Source organism: Falco naumanni, chromosome 13 (genome assembly GCF_017639655.2).
Source record: "Falco naumanni isolate bFalNau1 chromosome 13, bFalNau1.pat, whole genome shotgun sequence".
NCBI lineage: Eukaryota > Metazoa > Chordata > Aves > Falconiformes > Falconidae > Falco > Falco naumanni.
In genome coordinates this window covers 5,576,610-5,599,968 of record NC_054066.1, presented here as the reverse complement: position 1 = coordinate 5,599,968, position 23,359 = coordinate 5,576,610, and the positions used below count along the sequence as shown (strand labels likewise).

At 46.0% G+C, this 23,359-nt stretch overlaps 1 protein-coding gene across 2 annotated transcripts; it reads left to right on the top strand.

The window, feature by feature from the left end:
* Positions 1–881: 881 nt before the first annotated feature.
* Positions 882–23,081, top strand: KLHL6 (kelch like family member 6). Of its 2 annotated transcripts, XM_040613418.1 has the most exons (8): positions 992–1,082; positions 1,162–1,237; positions 6,367–6,532; positions 12,229–12,678; positions 15,074–15,311; positions 18,641–18,843; positions 19,816–20,029; positions 22,137–23,081. In XM_040613418.1, the coding sequence occupies exons 3-8, from the start codon at positions 6,371–6,373 to the stop codon at positions 22,436–22,438; spliced, it is 1,569 nt and encodes a 522-aa protein (XP_040469352.1). In that variant the 5' UTR covers positions 992–1,082; positions 1,162–1,237; positions 6,367–6,370; the 3' UTR covers positions 22,439–23,081. The 2 variants fall into 2 exon arrangements, with proteins under 2 accessions (XP_040469351.1, XP_040469352.1); XM_040613417.1 differs by having other exon boundaries at positions 882–1,237.
* Positions 23,082–23,359: the final 278 nt, after the last annotated feature.

Below are 23,359 nucleotides of genomic sequence, written 5' to 3'. Positions count from 1 at the left end.
TCTAGGTGAGGACCAAGTAGACCCAATTCCATCTTAGGTGAAAGTGACACCTTCAGCCCTGTGCTCTGTGTGCTCTGTCACACTGGGAGGTCAGCCCCAGCACCCCCCTGCAGCATGCCCACTGCCGGCTGCTCAGCCCACAGTCCCACCACCATCCCAGTTTATCTTGGGGACTGCAAGTTAGGTGTACATGTGTCTCAGGGTACCTCCAGCAGTGGGGTGGTGGGGGTGGGCATGCCTACACTGCTCCCTAGGCTCTCTCCTTTAGCTTCCACTATTAGACTGAGTTGGTGGCATGGCACTGGCTGCATGGACCCGTGCGGGACATCACTGTGCTCAGCAGCGTGGCCTGAAGACCATCAGCTGCGAGATCTTTGGTGCTGCTGGAGAGTTACACTGATTTAGCCTTAAAGAAAAGCCACCCAATGCCTGTCAGCTAGCACGTCATGAAAGACAGAAACAGCCACTTGGAGGGCTTTGTGAATAGGTGAGCATATGATTAAAAAACTAAAACAACCGCCAAACCAGCTTGATGATTAATAACCACATACCTGGAAAAAGACATTTTTAAATAAAACCCTCTTCCTCTTAGCAGCCCACTCTTGCCAGGATGACCTGATGGCCGTGGCGCACCTATCACTGCAGCCAGCAGAGATGGATAACAGTGAGGGACTGGCTTGTAGGGTGGGAAGCAAGCCTTCCCTGTCACTTGTAATCTTCTCACATCCAGAGGCATCTTAAGTCCTTTCTAAACACGTTGATACTGCCTGAAATTCACTGAAAAAAAACGCAGCCTTTGTTTGTGTTAACAGGATGAGAAAGTGCAAGGCTTCCTGTTATGTGTGTGTGACAGCTACAGATAAGCAGAGACCTCTGGACAGGAAATCCGCCCAACTTCTGCAGTGTGACTCGTCTGAAGCCTAGGAGCTCTTTTTAGATTGAAGCACCAACAGAATGAGACAGTGCTGGCCAGAATAATGGGGGACACGCTGGAGAAGAGCTCTGAGGAACCCCAGATCTCTTCGGACAATGAGTGTTCGACGAAAATGGGGGACCTGGTGGAAGTCTCGAGTGGTGAAAAGGTCAAGTTTGATGATACAGGTCTCTCTTTGGTGCTCCAGAATGGCCTGGAGAACCTTCGGCTTGAAAATTCCCTTACAGATGTCATCCTGTGCGTGGACAGTAGGGAATTCTCCTGTCACCGAGTGGTCCTTGCTGCAGCAAGCAATTATTTCAGGTAAGGCACGTAAGAAACGAAACCAATAAACTTACTTTGCTTCTTAGGCTTGAACTGAAGATCTCCAAGGAGGGTAAATTGGGTGTTAAACTCTGCAAATTTGCAGTGAGTCTGTAATTCCTGACACCTTTCAGCTCTTTTTTTAAAGTTGGCGACTCAAATAAGGCAGGTGCCAAGTTGTGGATTTGCCGGAGTTCTGATAGCAGCACTCAGCAAGTCTGCTGGAGGCATGCAAAGGAACAGAGAATGGTTGGCAGACAAGTGGATGAGAAAATGGTGTTTTAACCAGGTATCTGTAGCCCCTTGTATTGTCCATTTGAGATTCAGGCAAAGAGGAATATTCATTCAGATCACACGGTATTTTTATTGAGATAAGGAGTGGGTTTGTGGGACTTGGTAATTTTTCCCATTACCATTCTGTGGTAACAATACGTATTGCATAAAATTATTGAGGAGCAAAGAGAAGGAATTTTCCTTCTTTCCTAGGGTTATTGAAAATCAATTGCAATGGCAATGTTCTCCTTGAAAGCCATTTTACCATTTCACCTCTTCCTTCTGGTCCTCTTTAATTTTTAATCTTTTCAGTACTACAGCAGATAGTCTGAGACTACTGTCCAGCAAGAACAAATTTTAGAACACAGGGGAACTCGGTATCAGTTTTAACACAGATTTTCCATTATCATTGTAGACAATCACATTTGCATGGCTGGGATTTTTTTCTTTCTTTTTTTTCTGCTAAATTGGTCAGATGACTGAATAGTTACAGAGGAAACATGAGAAAAAAGAACCTGTGACCACTTGTGACATAAGCAGAAAGCTAATTTTAATGGAGTCTAGTAAACTTTGCTAGTAGTGCCTGGAAGAACAGTTCTGTTTTTACCATCTCACAATAGAGATTGGTCTGTGAATATACAGAGATAGGTATTATTTTTGCAGATAGACGATATATATTGCATATGTGAAAATGTGCAACTAAAAGTAGAGATGCCCAAACACGTCTTACCAGCACTGTGCACAGGAAGAAGAGCAGATGCACAAATAAAAATCAGAATTACCATAACGATATTTTGACAAGAAACAATTCCTCTTCTGCTCTGAGGAAAGGTGCTGCAATCAGAAGGGACTCCAACAGTTAAGAACAAGCAAGACAGTTGTCTGATCACTGCTGTTGGCTGGTTTTTCGCTGAGCCCTGAGCTACAGCCTGTCCCTCTGAAGGAAGGGGGATACCTGGCTGGAGGTCGTTTCATCCCAAGGCAACTGTGCACGTGCGTAGGGTCTGCCCCCCTGGGTGCTCGTGTTTGACCAGGCTTCCCAGGGAGTGGAGATTTATTCTATAGCGCTGTCTGCCTCTCTGCCAGTGTCTCCTGTCACAACTCTTTGGGTTAGTTTCAGTCACGTTTGGCAGAGGCTGGGAATCCCAAAACTGAAGTGCCCACAAGTTTGATGGAAATCTGCAGCTAGGCAGAGCCAGAACCGTGCCCCCGCGGCGCTCAGCCGGGTGACAAGCACCGCGTCCCAGCCAGCTGACATGCACGGTGCCCAGAACAAGCCAGGCACGCGCTGCCCTCGCTGGGGTGGGCACAGGCAGCCAGCACACAGCCCAGTGTCCTGAGCGGGACACTGAAACCTGCCTGAGAGGGATAACGGGAGAGAACGGAGGGCTCAGCAAGCTGAGTGTCCTGAGAGGGGCTGCAAAATGTGTGTGCGAGGAATAATGAGAGAATGGAGGGCTCAGGAAGGGGAAGCTGAGGTTAAGAGGGAGAGGAGCACTCAAGCCTGCAGAGGACTGAGCTTCACTAGTTTTGCTACTCACAAGGCGGCTTGTTTGATCTTGCTGTAATTCACTGCAAGCTGCATGGGCCCAAAGAAAGAAGAAATTCTTAAATCACACTATTCTGTTAGTACTTTCCATGCTATTACAGGGCCTCTAACACCGGTGCAGAGGAGCAAATCAAAGGGACCCTGTGAGTCATGGGCTTCATTCCCCTGCAACAGCACATTACACAACCCTCTTCCTGAATGTTGGGTGCCATAATGCAAGCAATCCATAGCAGCTAACTTAAACACAGTTAAATAAAGTCGACTTCCTTCAGCAAAGCTGCAGAGTAGATAGACTAGTACTTCTGACGCATCCTGCATCTACAGACATAGAAGCATTAACTCCATTTACCCAGATGAAGGTAAGAAAACAGAGGAGACATACAAGCTGACCAAGGTGGAGCAGTAATCCTTTACTACTGCACTGCCAAAGGTAGTGGAAGAATGAGGCTGGGAGAGGTTGAAGCAATATTTTCCAGAGCATCCTCAAGCTCCAGCACGGTTGTTTGAAGTCGGGTTCGTAATTCCTAGCACAAGCAATCCAGTGTGGGTGGGTGCTTAAAAAGTGCTCCACAAACTGCAACCCCTCATTTATTTAATTGAGATTTTTCCCCTGTTTCTTCTAAATTTACCCATTTTTAGGTATCTAAATTTGGCCATTGGCACTCACTTAGGATGTGCATTCCTCAGAATAAATGTTGGTTCAAAGGCTTAGTTTAGAATTACACAGGAACAGGAAACAGGGAAACAGACAACAGAATTAGTAGCCACATCTGAAGGATTTAGAACCCCAGAGAAAATAATCACACACCTCTTTGGGTAAGCACAGAAAGGTTCAGAAGCAACATTTTAATCCCCAGCAGAGAAGAAGCTCAGCCTGATCAGTGCTGAGTGGTGTCAGGGTGTTCCCTCCGGTCAGCCCATAGGGTGGGAATGAGGTGCTCCCCATCGGAGCAGAAGGCAGGCAACTCCAGCAGTCGGCTCTCCTGGATAGCATTGTCCAGCTCAGCCCTGCCACCTTCTAGAGAGGAGCACTGGTGGGAGAGCACGGTGCTTTAGACGTGTGATTACTGCAGGCTGTAGCCATGTTACGTGAATCTGTACCCTGTGAGACAGGGAGTGGATGGCAACTCTAACGCAGTTTCACAGATTAGGAGACAGACAGGTGAAAGCACTTTGACAAGACCCCTGTGCAAAGCCTCCACCAGAATCCCGAGGCTGGTTTCTGAGCAGCCTTGCAACAGCATGACGCTGGATATCTCTAGCCCACCTCCGCCAAATACTCCGGCTTAGCGGGACAGAAGTGAGAGCTCTCATCTCCCCGACAGGGATGGTTAAATACAAGACTAGAATCACCAGCTTAAGAGATAAAAGGAACAAGAGCAGACACCACCTGCATCCTACAACGGCGTATTTCTGATTCAGATGAAACATTCGGCACCTATCAATCCCGCGCAACTGAAACGGCTGTTTTGTACAAACCTCCCTCTCTGCGTGGAAGCCCCATGCCCAGGGAGCGGCGGGTGCTGAGGAGGGCTGACTTCAAACGGCCACCTGCTGCATACCCCAGGCATACAGCATCTGACACTGCCAAAAGGGAGAGAAGCTAAGGAGCATCCCAGTCTGGTGCTTGCTGAAGTTAAGGAGCATTTTGTCTTAATGCCTTTCAAATACTCTGATTTCAGTGGCAGCAGAAACTGGACCATGGAGCAGGACAGTGAATAAATAACCTCTAACGAGCTGAGATAAGTGAAGGGAAAATGAGAATTCTGGCTGAACATGTTTTCTGACAAGTAACTTCTCTGCCCAGGTTTCCTGCTCAAAATTAGGTCTCTCTATCCAAAAGGCAGTTTTATACACTAAGATAGCTAATGCCAGCTCTCTCTTGCTGTAAAATCTCTGCTGAGGCAAGGAGCAGGTAGCTCTTAGAGCATCAAGCAGCTGGCATCTTCCATCCATCTGCCATTCATCATGCCTAACTGCTTTGCAATGAAAACTGTTTACAACTTGGTACGAGTAAGATGGGTGAATCAGACAGCTTTATTCTGGCACTGCTTTTACAAGAAAAGCGTGGCCTAAGACTTTGGACCTCTAGACACTTCCCAGGTTGTGCTGTCCTGTCAACATTGTACACGACTAATGAAGGGTTTGGTATTCAGGGTAAAGAGTGCTTCTAATTACACTTTAGATGTGCACATGTTTTTCACCAACATAGTTACAAGTGCACTCACCTACTTCTAATCTGTTGAGCCAGACTGCAAATGATGTGAAATCTCACTCTCTGAATGCAGTGAACAAGACAGAATGGATAAAACTTCTAAATAAAAGCAAAAGCATTGGAAGAAATACTTAAAACTATGAACTTGAAAATGCAGGTGGAGATGGATGTGTTTGCCTTGCAGCTGTCACAATGCAAAGTGGATTTAAATAGCTCTTAGAGCAATTTCTGATTGATGTCCCACATGACGTGTCTGACTAGTGCCAAAGGTGTGCGTGGCAGTCACCTTTCACATGCAGTTTTACCCACCAAAGAAGAGACGGTACCAACATGCATGAAACCTCTGCGCTTTCTCACCAACAGTAGTTTCAACTCATGATTATTCAAGTACTTCTCCAGCCAGGAGGTACCAACTCTACAGTCCTACCAGGAGCTCCCAACATTTAGCAGAGGAAAAGTCAGCCTCTTAATTAGAAGAAAATCCATAAGCTATTTTCTCCTGGCCCATCCCTGGTATTAATGAGGTCAAAGATACATTGGAAGGCTTAGAGGTGAAGCTATCAGACGTGGATCTGGTCTGGCCCTCAGGGTTCAGTCTAAGCAGCATTCTGCAGCCTGCAAGCGCAGGGGCATTGACCTTGCCAAGGGTTACAAGGTACGTGTGTTGTGTTGACGAAGTAAGGAGAATGTCAGTGGCTTGGAGATTCGGGCTTAATGAGCAGGGCCTCTACTAGAAACAGAAGGAGTAGAAGTCTGTAAGAGGCCGGCAGGTGAGACATCACAACTGCTCAGCAGCATCAGTCCAGACACAAAGCACCACCCAGAGAAGGTCCCAGTTGCCTTTTGCTTCCATGGAGCTCCAGGTCTACTGTAGAGTCCAGCTCTGGCGTATCCATCATGTGTGTATGCCTTATCACATTCATGAGTAGAGAGGTATGAAAGCAACAAAAGGATTTGCCATGTTACTTTGCTACAATTGCATAAATTATGAAGTAATCGGAGTATTCTGTGTTGAAATCTATATAACCAAATATCTTTAGAATGCCTCATCCTGGTTGGGGTGCAGTAAAAGATCAACGTCTTTCTTTTCAGGGCCATGTTCTGCAATGATTTAAGAGAGAAATATGAAGAGAAGATCATACTTAAAGGAGTTGATGCAGAAACCATGAATATACTCTTGGACTACACCTACACCAGCAAGATGCTCATCACAAAGCAAAATGTACAGAAAGTCTTGGAAGCTGCCAGCCTCTTTCAGGTACAGATAAGTCAAATGCACTGATCCAGTCTTGTTGCTCTGGCAACACCATGTCTTACCCTCGTTAACACGCTACAAACTTCTCTGCTTTCATGGGTTCTGGAAGCATTTTGCTTTATATTTACTTACACTGTGGTAAAAAATGGCAGTCGCAGCCATGGGCTGGGTGCTGTGGAAACAGGCAAACAGCTGGTCTCTGCTTCCAAGAGCTGCTCCCATGTGGTGCCTGCCAGGCAGCAGGGTTATTGCTGGGACAGTGCTCCCCAGGGTTCAGGCCAGCCTGCGAAGGTCACCCTCCAGCCCAAAAGAGTTAGTGGGCAGCGGCTGGTGTGGCCAGGAAGCTAACTTTGTCTCTCCCTCTCCATTGCCTTGAGATGGAGGCTCAGCAGCCAAAGTTAGCATCGTCCTTTGTAGGACTCTTGATGTAAAGGGTTTTAGTCATGACCTGGGACATGTGGGACATCAGACTTGAGCAGTGTTACTCAGCCTTTGGTCCATGAGGTATTCACGTGTCCTGTAAATCATCTGTGAGGTCTACCAAATTATAGTCCCTGGCACCAAACTGCAAATTGCTAACAAATTGCAACCAGCATAACCTGCCAAAGTGCCAATGTGTGTATGTGTGTCCAGTCTTCTCATTAAGGAAGGCAAGAAACACCTGACTTCATTATCATTGTGGTTCATTACGAATGTCAGATTCTTGAATCTTACCTGGGAAGTTTTGCTCTGAAATGAACCTGTGGCCTTTGGGGTAATGGGAGCTGGTACTTGCTGTGGGGAGAGAAGGGAAAGTTATCAAAAAGTGCTCCCCAAGGTAACTCAGGAAAGGTGGTGTAGCTTTAATGTCACCTGAGGCCAGAGTGCTGGAACTTACTGGCATTTTCAGCAGACCAATACTGTGAACTGGTCGACCTCAAAGGTTATTTTGGTCCATTTTCAGGACACTTTTCTATGTTATTTTTGTTTTCTTGGGAACCTTTTTTCCTTAGGATCATTCCTCAGGTGTTTTTTTCCCCCCTGAAACTGTCAAAAGTATAAACTTAGGTTTTTTCATTTCTCTTCACTATTTTTTCATTAAAATTAAGATTAAATTTGATTCCCAAAGCTGGTGCTTTAAGAAAAACTATCAAATGTTGTTAAAGTAACGCTAAAATCATGTGGGTGCCATGAGCAAGAATAGTAAACCAGAAAACCCTAGAAACTCAGGAAAGTTCAACTAAAAGCAGCGATCCCAAGTCTTACTGCAACGGTCCTGGATACTATCAAGATTTACAAGGCCTTAAAGGCTCACATTATACACGGTTGAGATTTTTGGCTGAAAATGTGTTTTGTGTAAAAAATATTTAGTAACTACTAGCATTCTGCCAGCTTGTCTTTGCTATTTATGCCGAAGAACAAACAGAAACAGTTGAAAGAGTCAAATGTTTCAATACATCAACAGCTGAAAAGATTAATTCTGCCATTTATTGTAACATTTTTGTTTGAGAAATGTTTTCCTTTCCAATTAATGACGTGTGAGAAAACCAAATTCCAAATAGGAGTATTTTATCTGACTCGCAACAATTTTTGGCAGTGCCTTTTTCAATCTCTCAGGCTTGACAAAGAACCACAAAAGAAAGAACTTGAACAGTTTTGGATATTCCAATATAGATACTCCGCTTTTCTCTAGAAACTCTTTCGGACAAAGTTTGATGTGATTCTGCCTTCCCTTAGTCGCTTCCAATAAGTTTTGACCAAACGCAGCCACAGCTGAGGGCAGGAGGAGGTGGAAGCTGCTTGGTGGGAGCAGAAGGCAGTGTGCTTTGTGCTTCCTCGGGGAAGCAGGTGAAGGGCTCGGAGCAGGGAGCTGCCGCACAGCTAAGCCTCACCCTGAAGTGACCCAGACAAATTTTTTCCACCTAGAGCACAGTTGCAACATGAGTTCAACAGTCATCTCTTCTGTCTGGGCTGGCAGCTGCCCAGCCACCAGGCTTGCAGGACTGGTGCCCACCCCGGCTCCAGCCCAGCACCCTCTGCTCCCCATGCTGCTCATCCTCTCCGTAGTGCCAAGACCCCGGCTGGTCCTCAGGGCCGTGGCAGAGAGCTCTGCCTCCCCTGCGGTAATTCAGCAGCAGCCTTCAGACCCGTCTACACCCCTCCTGCCCCCCCAGAATTACCCCGCTCCCCCAGCACAGCTTGGGAGAGGCCCACAGCACCTGCTGTGGGGGAAGCAGCGACGGTGGGAGGGAAGGCAGCTCCTGAGCAGAGGTAAAATGGGGGCTGTGATGACCACAGCCATGGAAATGCCAGCTGCAGTGGGCGCAGTGGGGGGTGGCCCCAGCTGTCTCACCCTGGCTGCTCTAAGCGGGGCTGCTCTGCCCCCCCACACGGCTGGAGCACCACCAGCCTGGTGACATCACTGACTTCCAAGGCACCTCTCATCCCCGTGTGAATCCACTTCTCAGGAGCAAGATGCTACAAGGAAAATACCTCACCAATTATCTGAAAACCATCCTGTAGCCACGTAAGAGTGAACGGCCAGGGTGTCTGTGGCAGGACAGTGCTAGTTACACCGCAGCTACCGCGCAGTGCCAGCCCAGGCAGCACGTAGCGACAGGGCAAGGGGGAATGGCTGGAAGCTGAAGGAGGGCACATCGACATTAGATATGAGGAAGAAATTCTCCCCCGTGAGGACGGCGAGGTGCTGGCCCAGGCTGCCCAGAGCAGCTGTGGGTGCCCATCCCTGGCCGGGCTGGACGGGGCTGGGAGCAGCCTGGGCTGGTGGGGGGTGTCCCTGCCCAGGGCAGGGGGGCTGGGAATGGATGATCTTCAAGGTCCGTTCCAATCCAAACCATTCTATGGGTCTATGTTTCCATGATTTGCTAACAAAGCTTCCAGGCAGCTCCAGGTCAGACATTGGTGTGCAGGCTCAGAAAGCTGCTGGCTCCCTGGCGAGCCACCGTGCGAGGGTGCCTGTGCCCCTTCACTGCCCAGCCGGCTCCCGTGGGACGCAGGTGGTCCTGCCGAGCTGGGACGTGCTGCCCCTGTAGCCACAGGCAGAGCGGGTGGCCGAGGGCAGTGCAGCTGCAGGGTGCAGGATCTGACCCCGAAGTGTGCTGCATACAGAGAGGGACTATGAATAAGAGCCTTTTCAACCACCGTTCCCTTCCGTTTCTGGGGGTCATGGCAGGGTGCAGGGCTGCTGGCACTGCTTACACTAGACAGTTGAATTAAAGCTGGGACAAGCAAGGACTTAAATGGGGTGAATACATTTTGTTATTCAGAAAGAAGGCCCATAATCACATGGCATGTCTCTAGCAGGTAAGAACCTGAATTCAAGGGGTATTAGGAGACGGACCCAGTTATTGAAGAAATTGTTCCCAGGGAACAGGTCTTTTAAAATGCCTGGGGTGGCATTAGGAGGGGTACTTGCAGAAAGGAAAGAAGAAAATTCAGAGCTCTGCAAGAACAATAGGAGCAGATGAAGCAGAGGTTCAGGGGGTTCACGGTTGTCTTCCTCCTGGGTGCTCTCCTGAGTCACCTGCTCTCATGGGACTGACTGAACCGTGTCCAGCAAGTTCAGCGGAGTTTTCTGGGGAGTTTTGTCTCTAAATGAAGGGAGTGCTGGGGAGGCAGCGCAGCACGGGGACAAGGAGCAGCAGCGAGGGAAAGTCCTGCCTTGGTATGCTCCCAAGCAGCCCGACCTCTCTGGTTAAGCCCCTGGTGGGGACCATTTCTCACGCCCACACCTCACAGTTCCTCATTTATCTGGCACAAACACAGTTACCCAGCGTGATTAGTGGTGCCTGCGTGGCCGTTAGACCAGCATGCACCGCCTGGAAGAAAACTCTCTGGTGTCATCTTGTGAGTATTGCTCTTAACAAGCCATGTATAAATAATTAGAGCCCTCTACAGTGGTTGGGCCGTAGGCTGGTGAGAACATTGTTTTGGGGTCTGTTTCCAGAGTTGGGGATGACTTGATGAGTGGCCTCAGCAAATCCCAGATTTGATTTTTTTATATCTCTTTACTGCCAGCTTTCAAAGGGCTAATGCTGAGGCAGGTCTGAGGACTACCTGGTGCTGGCAAAGTCCTTTCAGATCCTCGGGGCAATGCACTGCTGAGTTCAAAACGTTAGCCTTGTGCTAGCCCAGAGAACAGGCAACACGAGCATGGCAGGCACCGATGAGCCGCTGAGCTCTGCCGCAGTGCCACAGTGTGCCACTGACAAATTTATATCACTACGGCAGCAGCATGTTCTGAGACCTCGCATACCCTCGTTCATCAGTCAGTTGCATTTCTCTAAACACTTGACCACATCTAAATGTAAAACAGGAACCAGGTAGTCTGTACGCAGTGTCTGCAATCACTCAGCTCTGGTAAACAGTCTAAATGTGTCAACACGACACTGCCGCGTCTGGAAGATTCTAGCCTAATTACTGAAACAAATCTACATACTACAGTGTTTAAAAATGTTTCGCTTCCCCTTTGCCCCTAAATTACTGTTCTGCAACTTTCCCCAGTGGGACAGAATGAGTTAAAATGGTTTACTTGCTGACACTGGATGGAAAAAAGACCCCAAAAGCACAGAAAGAAATGCACAGCACCAGTTCTGACCCACCTTCTATATGTTGCTGTTTGCACAGCTCAGTGGCAAAACCAACATGAAATCTGTATCTGAAACCACGGAGGCAATGGAAAGCCCAGCATGAAGCACTGTAACTTATCAGTTCTACCCAAAACTGGTATCCCAGTTGCTGAATAATCACCAGCAACCCAGCTCACATCATAGTTCATGGCAAATGCCCTGCAGATGTCTGTGATCCAGGATCTGCACATCTGGGACCCTCAGGTGGGGCTACTGTGCAAAGGAAATGAATGAGAGTAGTTGTGATGCCCTATTGAATGCAAACGTGGAAAGTTCTTTGATTAAGCAGGCTCTGCATGTGAAATACAGATCTATGTATTTTTCAACCAATGGTGACGACAAGGTCACTAAAACCTCTGAAGGCCTCCCTCACAACATACGCTTGCCAGGCAACCCTGGCTGTCAGGCAACTCGAAGATTTGCTGATGGTCAGTCTCTTCCTGCCACGTGCCCCAGTACAGGACAACATGCCCCAGCACTCGGTGGGGGCAGGGGGGCACATGTTGTCCCAAGCATCCCAGACCTCAGCACTCATTTTCCACCACCCCTGCAAGGCCTCAGATATGTTCAGAGTTTGGATGGTGGGAGCATAAATGCAGAAAGTGAAGTCACCTGGGCTGCAAAACCACTCTCTTCTAGTTGATCTGAGCTGACATACAAGATGAAGCAGGGTAAGCACATATGAAGCCTGGGGACCTCACCAGTGCTTTGTAACTCCATGGCTGCTAGCGCTTTGAGATCTCATGGAGGGAAGTGGAATGGTAGAAAACCCTTCACTTTTGTGAAACAAATAAAATCCATGGCTGTTCACAGGTCTTCCGTGTCCTGCAAGAGGGAAAAGAAGCAATATGGTTGCAGAGGGAGGAAAAAGCAGTCTGAGGAGGAAATTTTCATTTCAGACTGCAGATTCTGGGAGATACCTGTCCTCATATGACTGATTTCTTGTCTCCCCCAGCTCTTTGCTGTACTGCGCGTGGCTGGTTGGGACTCAGCCCCAAACCTCGATAGTTCTTCCGTGATACAGTCATACAAGTAACTGCTCTGTGCTTATATGTGCTTTTCTGCCCACAGTTCCTTCGCATGGTAGATGCTTGTGCCAGTTTCCTCACAGAAGCCCTCCAGCCAGAGAACTGCGTGGGCATCCTGAGGCTGGCTGATGCACACTCCCTGCACAGCCTGAAACAACAAGTGCAGGACTACATTATTCAGAACTTCACCCAGGTGCTGAACCATGAGGAGTTCCTGGAGCTGCCGGCCGACATTCTCTGCAGCACGCTGAAGAGCGATGACCTCTACGTCACGGAAGAGGCACAGGTGTTCGAAACTGTAATGAACTGGGTTCGTTACAAGGAGTCGGAAAGGTTTCCTCTCCTGCCGTACGTGCTGGAGAATGTCCGGCTGCCCCTCTTGGACCCCTGGTATTTTGTAGAGACTGTTGAAGCCGATCAACTCATTAGACAGTGTCCAGATGTCTTTCCTTTGCTCCAGGAAGCAAGAATGTACCATCTGTCGGGCAATGAGGTTAGTAAAAAAGGAAGGTACTTACTGCTTTTTCTAAATGTCTCATGCTTCTGCTCAAAAATGCGATCGGAAGGAGCAGTACCATGAGGGAGAAAAAGGTACTCACGCTGAACTTGCACTGACTGGTGCTACTGAAAAGTCAAGGTGGGCCTCACCAGTTATCCTGCTGATTTAGGGAGTTTAGAAGCTTTGGTAGGTTGTTTTAAAACAAAGTGTACAGCTTCCTATTTATGAACACCCAAGCTCAACCATTCACACACATGCTTGCACAGCTAAACAAAGATCCCACGTTACTTAACTAGTAAAAAGGCAAACGGTGTTACTCCTGATGCCTCACCCTCTTAGCTATTATTCGAAGCCTAAGAAAGGAAGAATAATTTTCCCACTAAACTGTGCCACAATCTGTAATGACTTACAAATCTGAATATGTAACATCTCCATCTGTTACTTATGGGGGGAAATGTCTCAGAAAGCGAGAACCTCCTGTGAAGACAGTCTCTTCCCAGAGGAGAGGTCTGCCTATCTTCCTCATTTGCAGAGGTCCCTGCACCCAACGAGACAGGTTCATCCTGACATCCAGTTGAGTCCTGTCCTGCCTGCTCAAGGTAGGCTGTGTTGGATCTCCAGTTCCTCAACTGCCCATCCTCTTTGGAAAGTTAGGTATCAGTCACATCTCCTGGCTCAAAATATGGGGTAGAGGGGAGAGCAACCAGAGGTCAGATTTCACAACAGGAGCAAAGGAATGTGAGCATGTGAGGAAACGTGTGTGCCTCCTCAGAGGGTCAGAGGAAGGCAGGAGGCTCAGGGGCATGTTGTGGATCCATCGCTAACAGCAGATGTGTCACTGGCTGGGGGGTAGAGGCCAAAGGCTTTTTGTGCCAGTGACTGTGTAAGACAGTTCACGCCGACCCAGGGCAGTGCCGGCCAGTCGGGTGGGAACTCCTCGAGGAAGCCTTGCCCCACTCAGCAGAGCTGTCAGCTCCACGCGGGTAGATAAAGGGAGTGTTGCTCAGGGCTGAACACTCATTACACTCATCTTCAAAGGGGCAGCCGACAGAGGCAGCCCTGCCAGCTACCCTCCCCGGGGCTGATGCCTGGCGGTGGTGACGGACAGGTTAAAAACAAAATTCTGAAAGCCGGTGAATTCTGGGACAGATGTTTTAAAAAAAACTTGCCTGATACTTTCCTAAACATAAGGAAAATATAAGATTTATGTCTGCGTTAGGAATATTTTTTAATATAGATAAATTATGCCAATTTATAGAAACATATTAAAAGTAGAAAGAGAAGTAAAACTGAGCAAGCTGCCTATTGTCACAGCATTTAACCTGTGGCTCCACGAACTGCCTTTCTGGGGCATGCATAAGGTAACAACCACCGTTACTTCAGAGGAGTAGTTGCAGTACTTCAGAGTTCAGAGCAGATCCCTCCTAGCAGGCTTTGAGGATCTGCAAACTGGCAAATGCCCTAAGTTACAGCATAAGCAGAGGAACAACTTTATGTGCCCCCCACGCCTTTTACACTGCATTTCTTCCAGTATGAAAAACTGGGGGGTGGGGGAGGATAAAGAACATTATTCCTTCTGTCCTTCAGCACACAGCCAGCATACCTTGGACACTAATGCACTCATTTCCCCTTCCTTGCAAGTATTTCCTCCAAGCAGAACACAAGTTTCCAAGCAACCCCTGCATTCTTTGCTCCTGGTGAACATCTACCCGGAAAGCGGCTTTTTCCAGTGTCCCTGAAACAAAGACCTGGTCAATAAATTGAGCCAAGAGGCAGTAAATTAGAGTTAGCCACATTTCAGAGCCTGGTGCTGGCTTTAAGTAAATCTTCTAATTTTGGCTTAAAATTAAGGCTTATAAACAAAGAAACAAATTTAAAAAACCCCTCAGCTGAGAACTGTTATGGCTTTGACACTTTAACATATCTCTTCAGGACAAATGATGAGAGCACTTTCTGCTAACTGCAGCCTTGCGCTCTCCAAGCTCCCCAGGGCGTACACTAAACCTTGGGGCCCTCCTACCTTGTTCCCATTCTGTCAGCCCAAATAAAACCTGTCCTTTCGAGCTGCCTCACATGCACCCAGCCTTGTCACTAGTGCTCACCTTCACAGCTCTTGGTGCCACCCTGGGAATTCCCGAGAGGATCTGAAAAGATCCTAGTGGCTAGGCAAAAGCAACTAAGTCCAGTGTTGGAGAAATCCTGCTGAAAGAAGGATACAGCAACCTCCGCTGAATGCCTCTAGGATGCTTTCCAGGCTTTCAACTTAGAAAGCATTTGATAATTGTTTCAGCTGATTGCAAAACAGGTAATCAGAAAAAAGGTTGCCAGATCTTTCTGTAATTGTAGGTGTAAGTGCCCTGTGTACTCACTCTGTCTTGCTTGCATTTAGATTATTACAGAAAGAACCAAGCCCAGGATGCACGAGTTCCAGTCTGAGGTGTTTATGATCATAGGGGGCTGTACGAAAGATGAGAAGTTTGTAGCAGAAGTGACTTGTCTGGACCCTTTGAGGCGAAGCCGCCTGGAAGTAGCAAAATTACCAATCACAGAGCAGGAGACGGAGAATGAGAATAAAAAATGGGTGGAGTTTGCATGCATTACCCTAAAAAATGAAGTCTACATATCGGGTAAGGAACAAGACATTGGGAGTGGAAGAGGGGAGCAGAGGGTTCTCACAATTATTTCCAGCTTTTATTGAGAGCATGCTTGAGGCAGCTTTAGGAGAATGAAGCAGTACAGGTATTCCTAATGCTTCGGCTTTGAACAGGCTCCAGGGAAGCGCTGGACATGTGAGGTTACTGCCTAGCCCTGGTTTTAGGACAGGATTAATTTTCAAACAACATTGATCTATATGCATGGCTACTTGTGTGCAGCACTCTCAGTGAGCATGGTCACGGAAGGGCCCCTGAGAACCATTTACCAAACCTAAAATGAAGAACAATTGCTCCAGCATCTTCTTGTAACACCTCCATTTGCAGCTCCACATGCATAAGCCAAACCCTGCCAGAATCTGATTAATTCTGCAAGAATCAGTCAAGAACCTGCAGGGAACTGTCACCACTGTTTGGCTGGTACCTGAAAACCACACTTTCAGGAGCACTTCAACAGCCATCAGACAGGACTCTAGAAGTGCCCACTTGCTAACGGCAATAATAACTGTCACAGCCAGATGAAACCCAACGGTCCAGACGCACAGCATGGGTCTGAGCATCCCATTTGCAGATCCTCATCCTGAGAGCTTCAGGAGGCACACTTAACTTCCCATGCAAACACAGCTGAGCTCCATGTAGGGGGTTGATCTTGGAGCTATAGTTTTCACTTTGACAACAGAAAGGATACACTCAAGCTTGCTGGTCACTTTGACAGCTAGTTTTGATGGCCTGTCAAAACCAATTTTGATGGTCTTGTTCTGCTTTCCAGAGGAAAAGTGACAGCAAGCTTTTAATTGCTGTCACGTTACAGACCACGATACAGAGCAGTGCCTCCATGGATAGGATACTTTTTCCTACAAAATCATCCACCAAATGCTATGCTCACTTAAAACAGGAGAGTAGAAAGGAGGAGGGAGGGCCAAAGCATGAATGCTTTGCTCCAGTATGAATAGCAGTCCATTGCTTTTATTCAAATATCTGCCATTGCATTCTTTCCTTTGGGAAGCCACATATTTTTATTACCTCGTTCCAACTTAAAGTTTATTAAATTCTTATCCTGGGATAAGAATTAGATTATTCCTTCCCTAGTTACAAATAAAGGAGGTTTCTCCTTTCAGTCCACCACAGGGAGTTTCTTTTTACTCTGGCAACAGACTCTGTGTTAAAAGTTAGCTGCAGAGGGGAACCTAAGTCAAACATCCCAACTAGGGAACACCCCTCACACCTTCACACCCTTGAGTTGAGAGGTCTCTTTTCCATTTGCCTTTAATTTCTTACCCTTTCCTCTTTCCCAAGGTCTTTTTGCTTCCTTTTATTCCTGACATCTTATCCAGCATCTCTTCTCTGCTTTTCTTTTATGCTCTATCCAGGCTGCCTCCAGACCTGCTATGGTGTTTCTAAGCTGGCTTTCCTCTTGCTGCTGTTCTCACAGGTCCTATTTCTTCCTTCTCTGCTTAATTTCGTATCTTTGACTTCCTCTCTCCATTCCCTCTTAGCCTTTCTCCTACCTCCTTTTAACCCTTCCCACCCAAATAAAAGGCCGAGTGGACCAAAGTAATTAGTAGTTTCTTTCCAGCTAAACCAAGTTATTAGTGCCTCAATCCTGATTAAACATCTGCCACCTGCTGTGTGTCCTTCTACTTCTTTTCTTTCTTTTAGCTCCTGCGACTTGGTTCTTTTTGAACTTGACTTACATCTTTCCTACCTCCAACGTGCTCATTTCACTCAGTGTCTTGGTGCAGTTTGGAGTCTTCCCCACTCTTTTAGCATCTGAACAGTAGGAAAGTTCTTTGCACAAGACTATGACCACTTTTAGATTACCATTTCCCCAAACAGTTTAAATGCTTTGACTTGATGGAGTGAAACACTACATTTGTAATGTAACTAAAAATTACATGAATTAGCACTCACTGTTCTGTTACTTTTACTAATTTAGTTCATTTTTTCTCCTCAAATTAGAAAGAACTGCGGTCTGGAGAAAGAACAGAAACACAATAAACCTCCAGTTCTTTCAAAAATCTCTCCCTGCCCCTGATGTGCCACAAATTTACCCACCCAGTCCAGCTCAGGCTCCTACCAGAGTTTCAGCCTGTGCAGGCAAGAACAAGCTCATGTAAAAGAGAAATGTTAAGGGAGGGTAAGGGCAACACCTGCAGTCTCTCAGCCCCATTGTAGCCATGAATGCTGCATTCAGGCCCTTCAGCCACTTCAGCTATTTGAGTGCAAATAAAATTCAACACATACATGTGAAAAATACTGAGACAAAAGCATTACAAACGACTCTTTCTAGCATGCTAATTATCTCCTATTCAATCTGCTATTTGGCCCAGAGATGAGCTCCATCAGTTTGCAGTGATCTGGCTGCAGCACAGAATACCAATGAAGGCAGACACTTTCTCAATGGAATATGAATTCTCTTTTCAGTATATTCACCACTGAAGCAAATGTTTAATCAGGTTGCAGATGATGGAATAAGCTACTCAGTCTGTAAACGTGGTTTCAGGCTTAACTAGATCCATTTATATTGCAGTTGCACCAAAAATTACAGGCAAACAAAAGTGCTTGTTTAAAAGACTACTTTCTGCTTTAGGATGAGTAAAGATTCACTTGCAAGCCTGCAGGGTCCAGTTCTGATCTTCAATCTATAAACATGAAGCAAATCCAAATCAGTAGAGAAAGAGACCAGAAGAAAAGGCACAAAAATGAGATCCCAGCCATAGGTCCCAAGGTTGAATAGTAAAGCTTCTAACATGCCATGAAGGGCTACTGTTGATAGGAGTTCAGAGTCAGGTCTTTTGTTTTGTGTAAAGTACTAGGCTAGCTGACTGGATCTACCCTGCACAAACTGGCAGTTCCCCAGGCCTATCTTTGCTGGGATTTGGTGCTACCAGCTGCGGCATCCTCCGCTATCTTAATGAAATCGTGTTTGTTTGTCACTTGGAAGCATTCTGCAAAGCCCTGGTGGCGCACAAAAGTCACCTGCATATCACCATGCTATGTGTGGCTGGTGATTCACTCAGTATTAAAATGAAAGTGGTTGTGGTCTGGTAAAGTGAGGAACAGTGATTTATCTTTACCAAATATCTGGTTGTAGAAATTGTTCAGACTTTCCTTCATTATTAAGTAAATGAAATGCAGAAATTTTCTTCTGGTATAACAGGGCCAGGCCATTGGTGTAGGTAATTGAGAAGCTAACAGTAATTTATTTTCTATTGTGAGAAAACATTTTAAAATTTAAACATATTGGAGATTTTGAGTAAATACAAGCTACGCTATCATATTTACATGTGTCATGTACACCACAGGTGGCAAAGAAACAAAGCATGATGTCTGGAAATACAACGCCTCCATCAACAAATGGATACAAATTGAGTATCTAAATATTGGGCGATGGAGGCATAAAATGGCTGTGTTGGGTGGCAAAGTTTATGTCATTGGTGGGTTTGATGGCATGCAGAGGATCAACAGCATGGAAGCATATGATCCCTTTCATAACTGCTGGTCAGAGGTAAGATGCTGCATCATGTAACACTTTACTCATTTAGAACATTTTAATCAGAAAATGTTAGGGCTTTGAATCATAAAAATGAACATGACAGGCTCTAGTACAATTCATTTAAGTATTTCTGGTCTGTAAAAACCCTAAATGTTTTTTCTATAGAAATGCATACTGTTCAGAAAGTAAATATCACAGGATGGCCTGCCAATCATTGCCTGTGAGATATCTAATGCCTAAATTTCATTTTCTTAGTTGGCTTTTAAAGCTAGTAGTCCATTGGTGAGTAATTGGTAAGTAAGAGCATAGTATACATGAACATATATACATAGTATACATGAACCAGAGCACAGGCTGAAAACTACTGCTCTGATACACAATGTATATATACAATGTCTATATCAACCTGTGCCATATACACCATATATAGTATGGGTTATATATTTAAGTTGAAAGTACAAGTTTCTAGGTAAACAGGATGGAAAAAAACCCAGTTCTACTAAGTGTACTTCAAGCAATGAGAGGAGAGTATTAGGCAGCCAATTAATCCATGAAAGTAATGAGATTAGGCATCATAATGGCAGATAGAAACTCTATAGGTTTTAGATGATACAAAGTGATGTGGAGAATCTAACAATCACAGCTTCAAGTAGAAAGGTCAGTATGAACAAGTTTCTTGTGTTTTTTCAATGTACATAACTATGTAAAGGAGATTTTGGTCACCTCTGACGTTTCCTAGCTTTTGAATTATTGATAACATAATTTTAAGAACAGCATTTGCACATAGCACATACTTATTCAGGGTTTTACAGTCTTAAGAAAAATCTGAAATGTATTTCACCCTTATCCCTAGAAATGTCATTTTCCGAACCCTACTGATCATCTTAAAAGGGATACATGACTTAAAATTCAGCAGGCTCCTGTCCCATAGACATCAGTCTGACTACTTCAGATGGTTACTAACGATTTTCTGCTGTCACACAGGCTGCTCCCCTCATGGTCAATGTGAGCTCCTTTGCAGCAGCGAGCTACAAGAAGAAGCTCTACGTGATCGGGGGAGGCCCCAACGGGAAGCTGGCGACAGACAAGACTCAGTGCTACGACCCTGCGACCAACGCGTGGAGCCTGAAAGCTGCCATGCCAGTAGAAGCCAAATGCATCAATGCTGCGAGTTTCCGTGATCACATTTACGTTGTGGGTAAGCAAAGTGTTACTGCTCCTTCTTGTATAGACACGGCAGGGCTTGTTTTTGTGTGTTAGTTTCACCCACAAACTCCATGAAGTACAATCAAATGGTCAGATGGCTCTTCCCATTGAGCTTAGCGAGGGATGGGGATCCAGCACATTCACGAACAGTAGTGAAGAGTCACCAGGTCAAACTCCCTGTTAGTGTGGTAGGTATCTTGAAAAGCAGGACCTAGCCCAAAAATAACTTAAAGCCATCCAAAAGTGGGTTCATAGTGGCAAGGGCACGATCTCATGGCTATATCATGTCCCCTCTTCTCTCCAGGGGCATTACACAGCCCACTGCAAACGGGATTTATGTAGGGATATGGGTCCTAGGAGGAGATCATGGGAGCAGAGCCACTGATACACGAAGACCTCTTCACTAGATCATGCTTGGGTTTAATTCAGTCAGTTGCCAGAACTGGAAGCAAAGATGGAAGAGCAAGAGTTTAATGGTGGTGAGCTGAACTGTAGAGGGAGGAGAGAGCCTGCACACATTTCTAGACAGTGCTGGAAAAACCAAAAGAAGGAAAGAGGAACGAGGAACATTTGTTTCCAAAACAGGAGCTCTGAAAAGTTCCCCTTCCCTCTCTCAGCTTTGGTGCAGAAAGTTTCTCACTTGCAGCATGATCAATATGGTTCTGAGGGCTGGCAGAGAGCCAGAGTATCACCAAATAATAAATAGTGTTCTGAAGGAAGATTTATAATTTGCATGTGTGTGCACACACACACATATATATATGTATATGTGTGCACCTTGTGTGTACATGAACACCTCATGCTTCTCCTCAGCACAGGGATTGACCTCACCCTTTTTGTACAGGACAACAGACAGAAAGAGAAGGCATGACTTACGGGCTAGCTGATACAACTCTTGATAAAAATTGCCGTGATACTCCAGTTACATTCATTCAGCATCTTTCAGACAGGAACATCCACCACTAAACCTGTTGTTTACCTATCTGAGAAACAAATCTAGTTCAATCAGATAGAAATTAGCCCCACCTGAAGTTTAAAAGATAAAAGAACATTTGGTTACTCCATCCAAAGCAATTAAATTACCCAGACCAATGAATTACCAACCGCCAGATGAATCACTATAACTAACAACATGTATGTTTTCAGTCTGCTCCAACTGGGAAATAAAACTTGTTTAAGTCACTTCACAATGACTCAGTCATCCCTCAAGTACTGGGCTAGTATTGTCCAAACCAGCATTTATTGTAACTACAACAGACAAACGCTCACTTTGCCAGCAGGTAGGATCCCAGGCATTGTTGCACCTCACAATAAGACCACAGCTTTGGTGTTTCCCCAGCCCTATTCTACACAGCTGCTATAGAAGACAGGTCCAGTCCCTGCAAATCTCAGAATAAGAACCATTTAGCTGTTGGTACTTTCAGGAGGGAATATATTTCCATAGCCTTTCTTAAGTATTGGGTTATTGACCATTTTTCAAGAGAAAAGGACCCTGCCAAACTGGAAAAGGCGCACAAAATGTTTCAAGTATGAATGCAGATTTGGGAAACATGGAGAAACTGAAGGTCCCTCTCTGTTTAGCATACCCATAAGAAGATTACTAGTTCAGTCTGACAAACCCCTAAATGAGGAAGGAAGAGGCTTTTGAAAACAGCCAGCTCCAGGCAGAAGGAGGTTTGATGGGCAGATGGACACTGAAGTCAGACAAGTCAGTGAAAAAAATGTGTACCCATTTCTAATAGTGACATCTTACCACACCTAGTCCTTCATCATCTAAGCTGTTCCAAACATTATTGTATTTTTCTGAAGTTGTGTCCTTAGCTGAGGGAGCAGGTATGGGAAAGGTCTGTTTCTGGGTGCACTGTGGTCACAACTGCATGAGCAGAGAAGTTTGTTCTGGCCTTGAATTCCACAGCCTTATGAACAATAAGTGGCCTTCTGCAGATCTGGCTTTCAAAACAATAAAGTATCCTGTGACCTTAGCTTTGGGGCATAAATCATTCTTACAAATGTCAGGAATGGAGCCTTGTTGAAGCGGGTGCTTTAATTAAAATCTCTTACGGGAATGGCAAGTGCAAACTGATATGTTTCCTCTCCAGGTGGGGCAATGAAAGCACTCTACTGCTACAGCCCCCAAGAAGACACATGGTGCCTGGTGACTCAGTTCACCCATGAGAGAGCCAGTTGTGGGATTTCTCCTTGCAACAACAAGCTGTTTATCACTGGGGGCCGAGATGAAAAGAACGAAGTCATTGCAACAGTGCTGTGCTGGGACCCTGAAACTCAGAAGCTGACAGAAGAGTGTGTCCTGCCTCGGGGGGTGTCTCATCACGGGAGCGTTACCCTCAGGAAGTCTTACACGCACATCCGTAGGATTGTGCCCGGGGCAGTTTCTGTCTGACTGTAGGAGAACTGCAAAGAAGCCCAGTACCTCCAGTGCCCGTGTGGCAGTTTTCTAGCTGCAGGTAGCAATGGATGGAAATACCACTGCTGGGGTCCTCTGGGGAGTATCTGTATATATGCTCAGCCCCTGCATTTCCTCTGTACAGTATATCCTTAAATTATCTTAATTCCTTCCCTTCACAGAAAAACAAAGGGACCAGCTGTAGTTTACTCCTGCCAACACAATACCTCCAATCAGGCAAAGAAATGGGAAGTGTAGGTTGGAAATTTGCTTCCCAGCTATATCTGCCCTGAAACGTGCTTGAACTGGCTCAGCCTGGTCCTGAAGTTTGTTCAACTATTTATTAAGTTTGATTTGCAGCACCTACTAGTGAAAAAGAGAAAATGCTTTTTGGAATGAAAGATTTGTAACTGGTGAAACAAAACACCATTTCCTCCAAAGCTGTGCTTTTTCCCCTGTGGTTGGCACGTTACATTAAGTTAAAAATGTTTTTTTTTTGTTTGTTTGCTTGAAGACACTTTGAAGGTTTTCAGTTCAGCGTGACCAAAAAAATATCCATCTCTGTTTGCAAACCTTGCTGTCATTTTTAAGAAAGAGACTGCAGAGGCTGCAAATATAAATAAACGCTAATCTGATTCCACTGGATAGTCACTGTAGCTGTTTTCTAATAACGCAGACCAAACCCTCGTTTCTCTGTTGTATGCCGGGGTGGTTCACTGCTCTGCCTGAAGGGCTTTTTCCCCTCGCTGCAGCCGTACAGGAGCGGGACCCGGCCCCCCGGCTGCTCGCATCCCCGCCTCCATCCCCGCTGGGTGGCAGTGCTCGCCCAGGAGTTTTCTCACGGGTTTCGGTTTCCTGGAACGCAGACGCACACAACAGTGTTCTGAAGAGAAAAACAGTTCCAGGTACTGTTCCCAG

Coding starts and splice junctions, on each gene's coding strand:
- KLHL6 (XM_040613417.1), top strand. CDS start 978: ATGGGGGACACGCTGGAGAAGAGCTCTGAGGAACCCCAGATCTCTTCG. Junction 1,238..6,366: donor GCAGCAAGCAATTATTTCAG/GTAAGGCACGTA, acceptor CTTTCTTTTCAG/GGCCATGTTCTGCAATGATT. Junction 6,533..12,228: donor AAGCTGCCAGCCTCTTTCAG/GTACAGATAAGT, acceptor TTCTGCCCACAG/TTCCTTCGCATGGTAGATGC.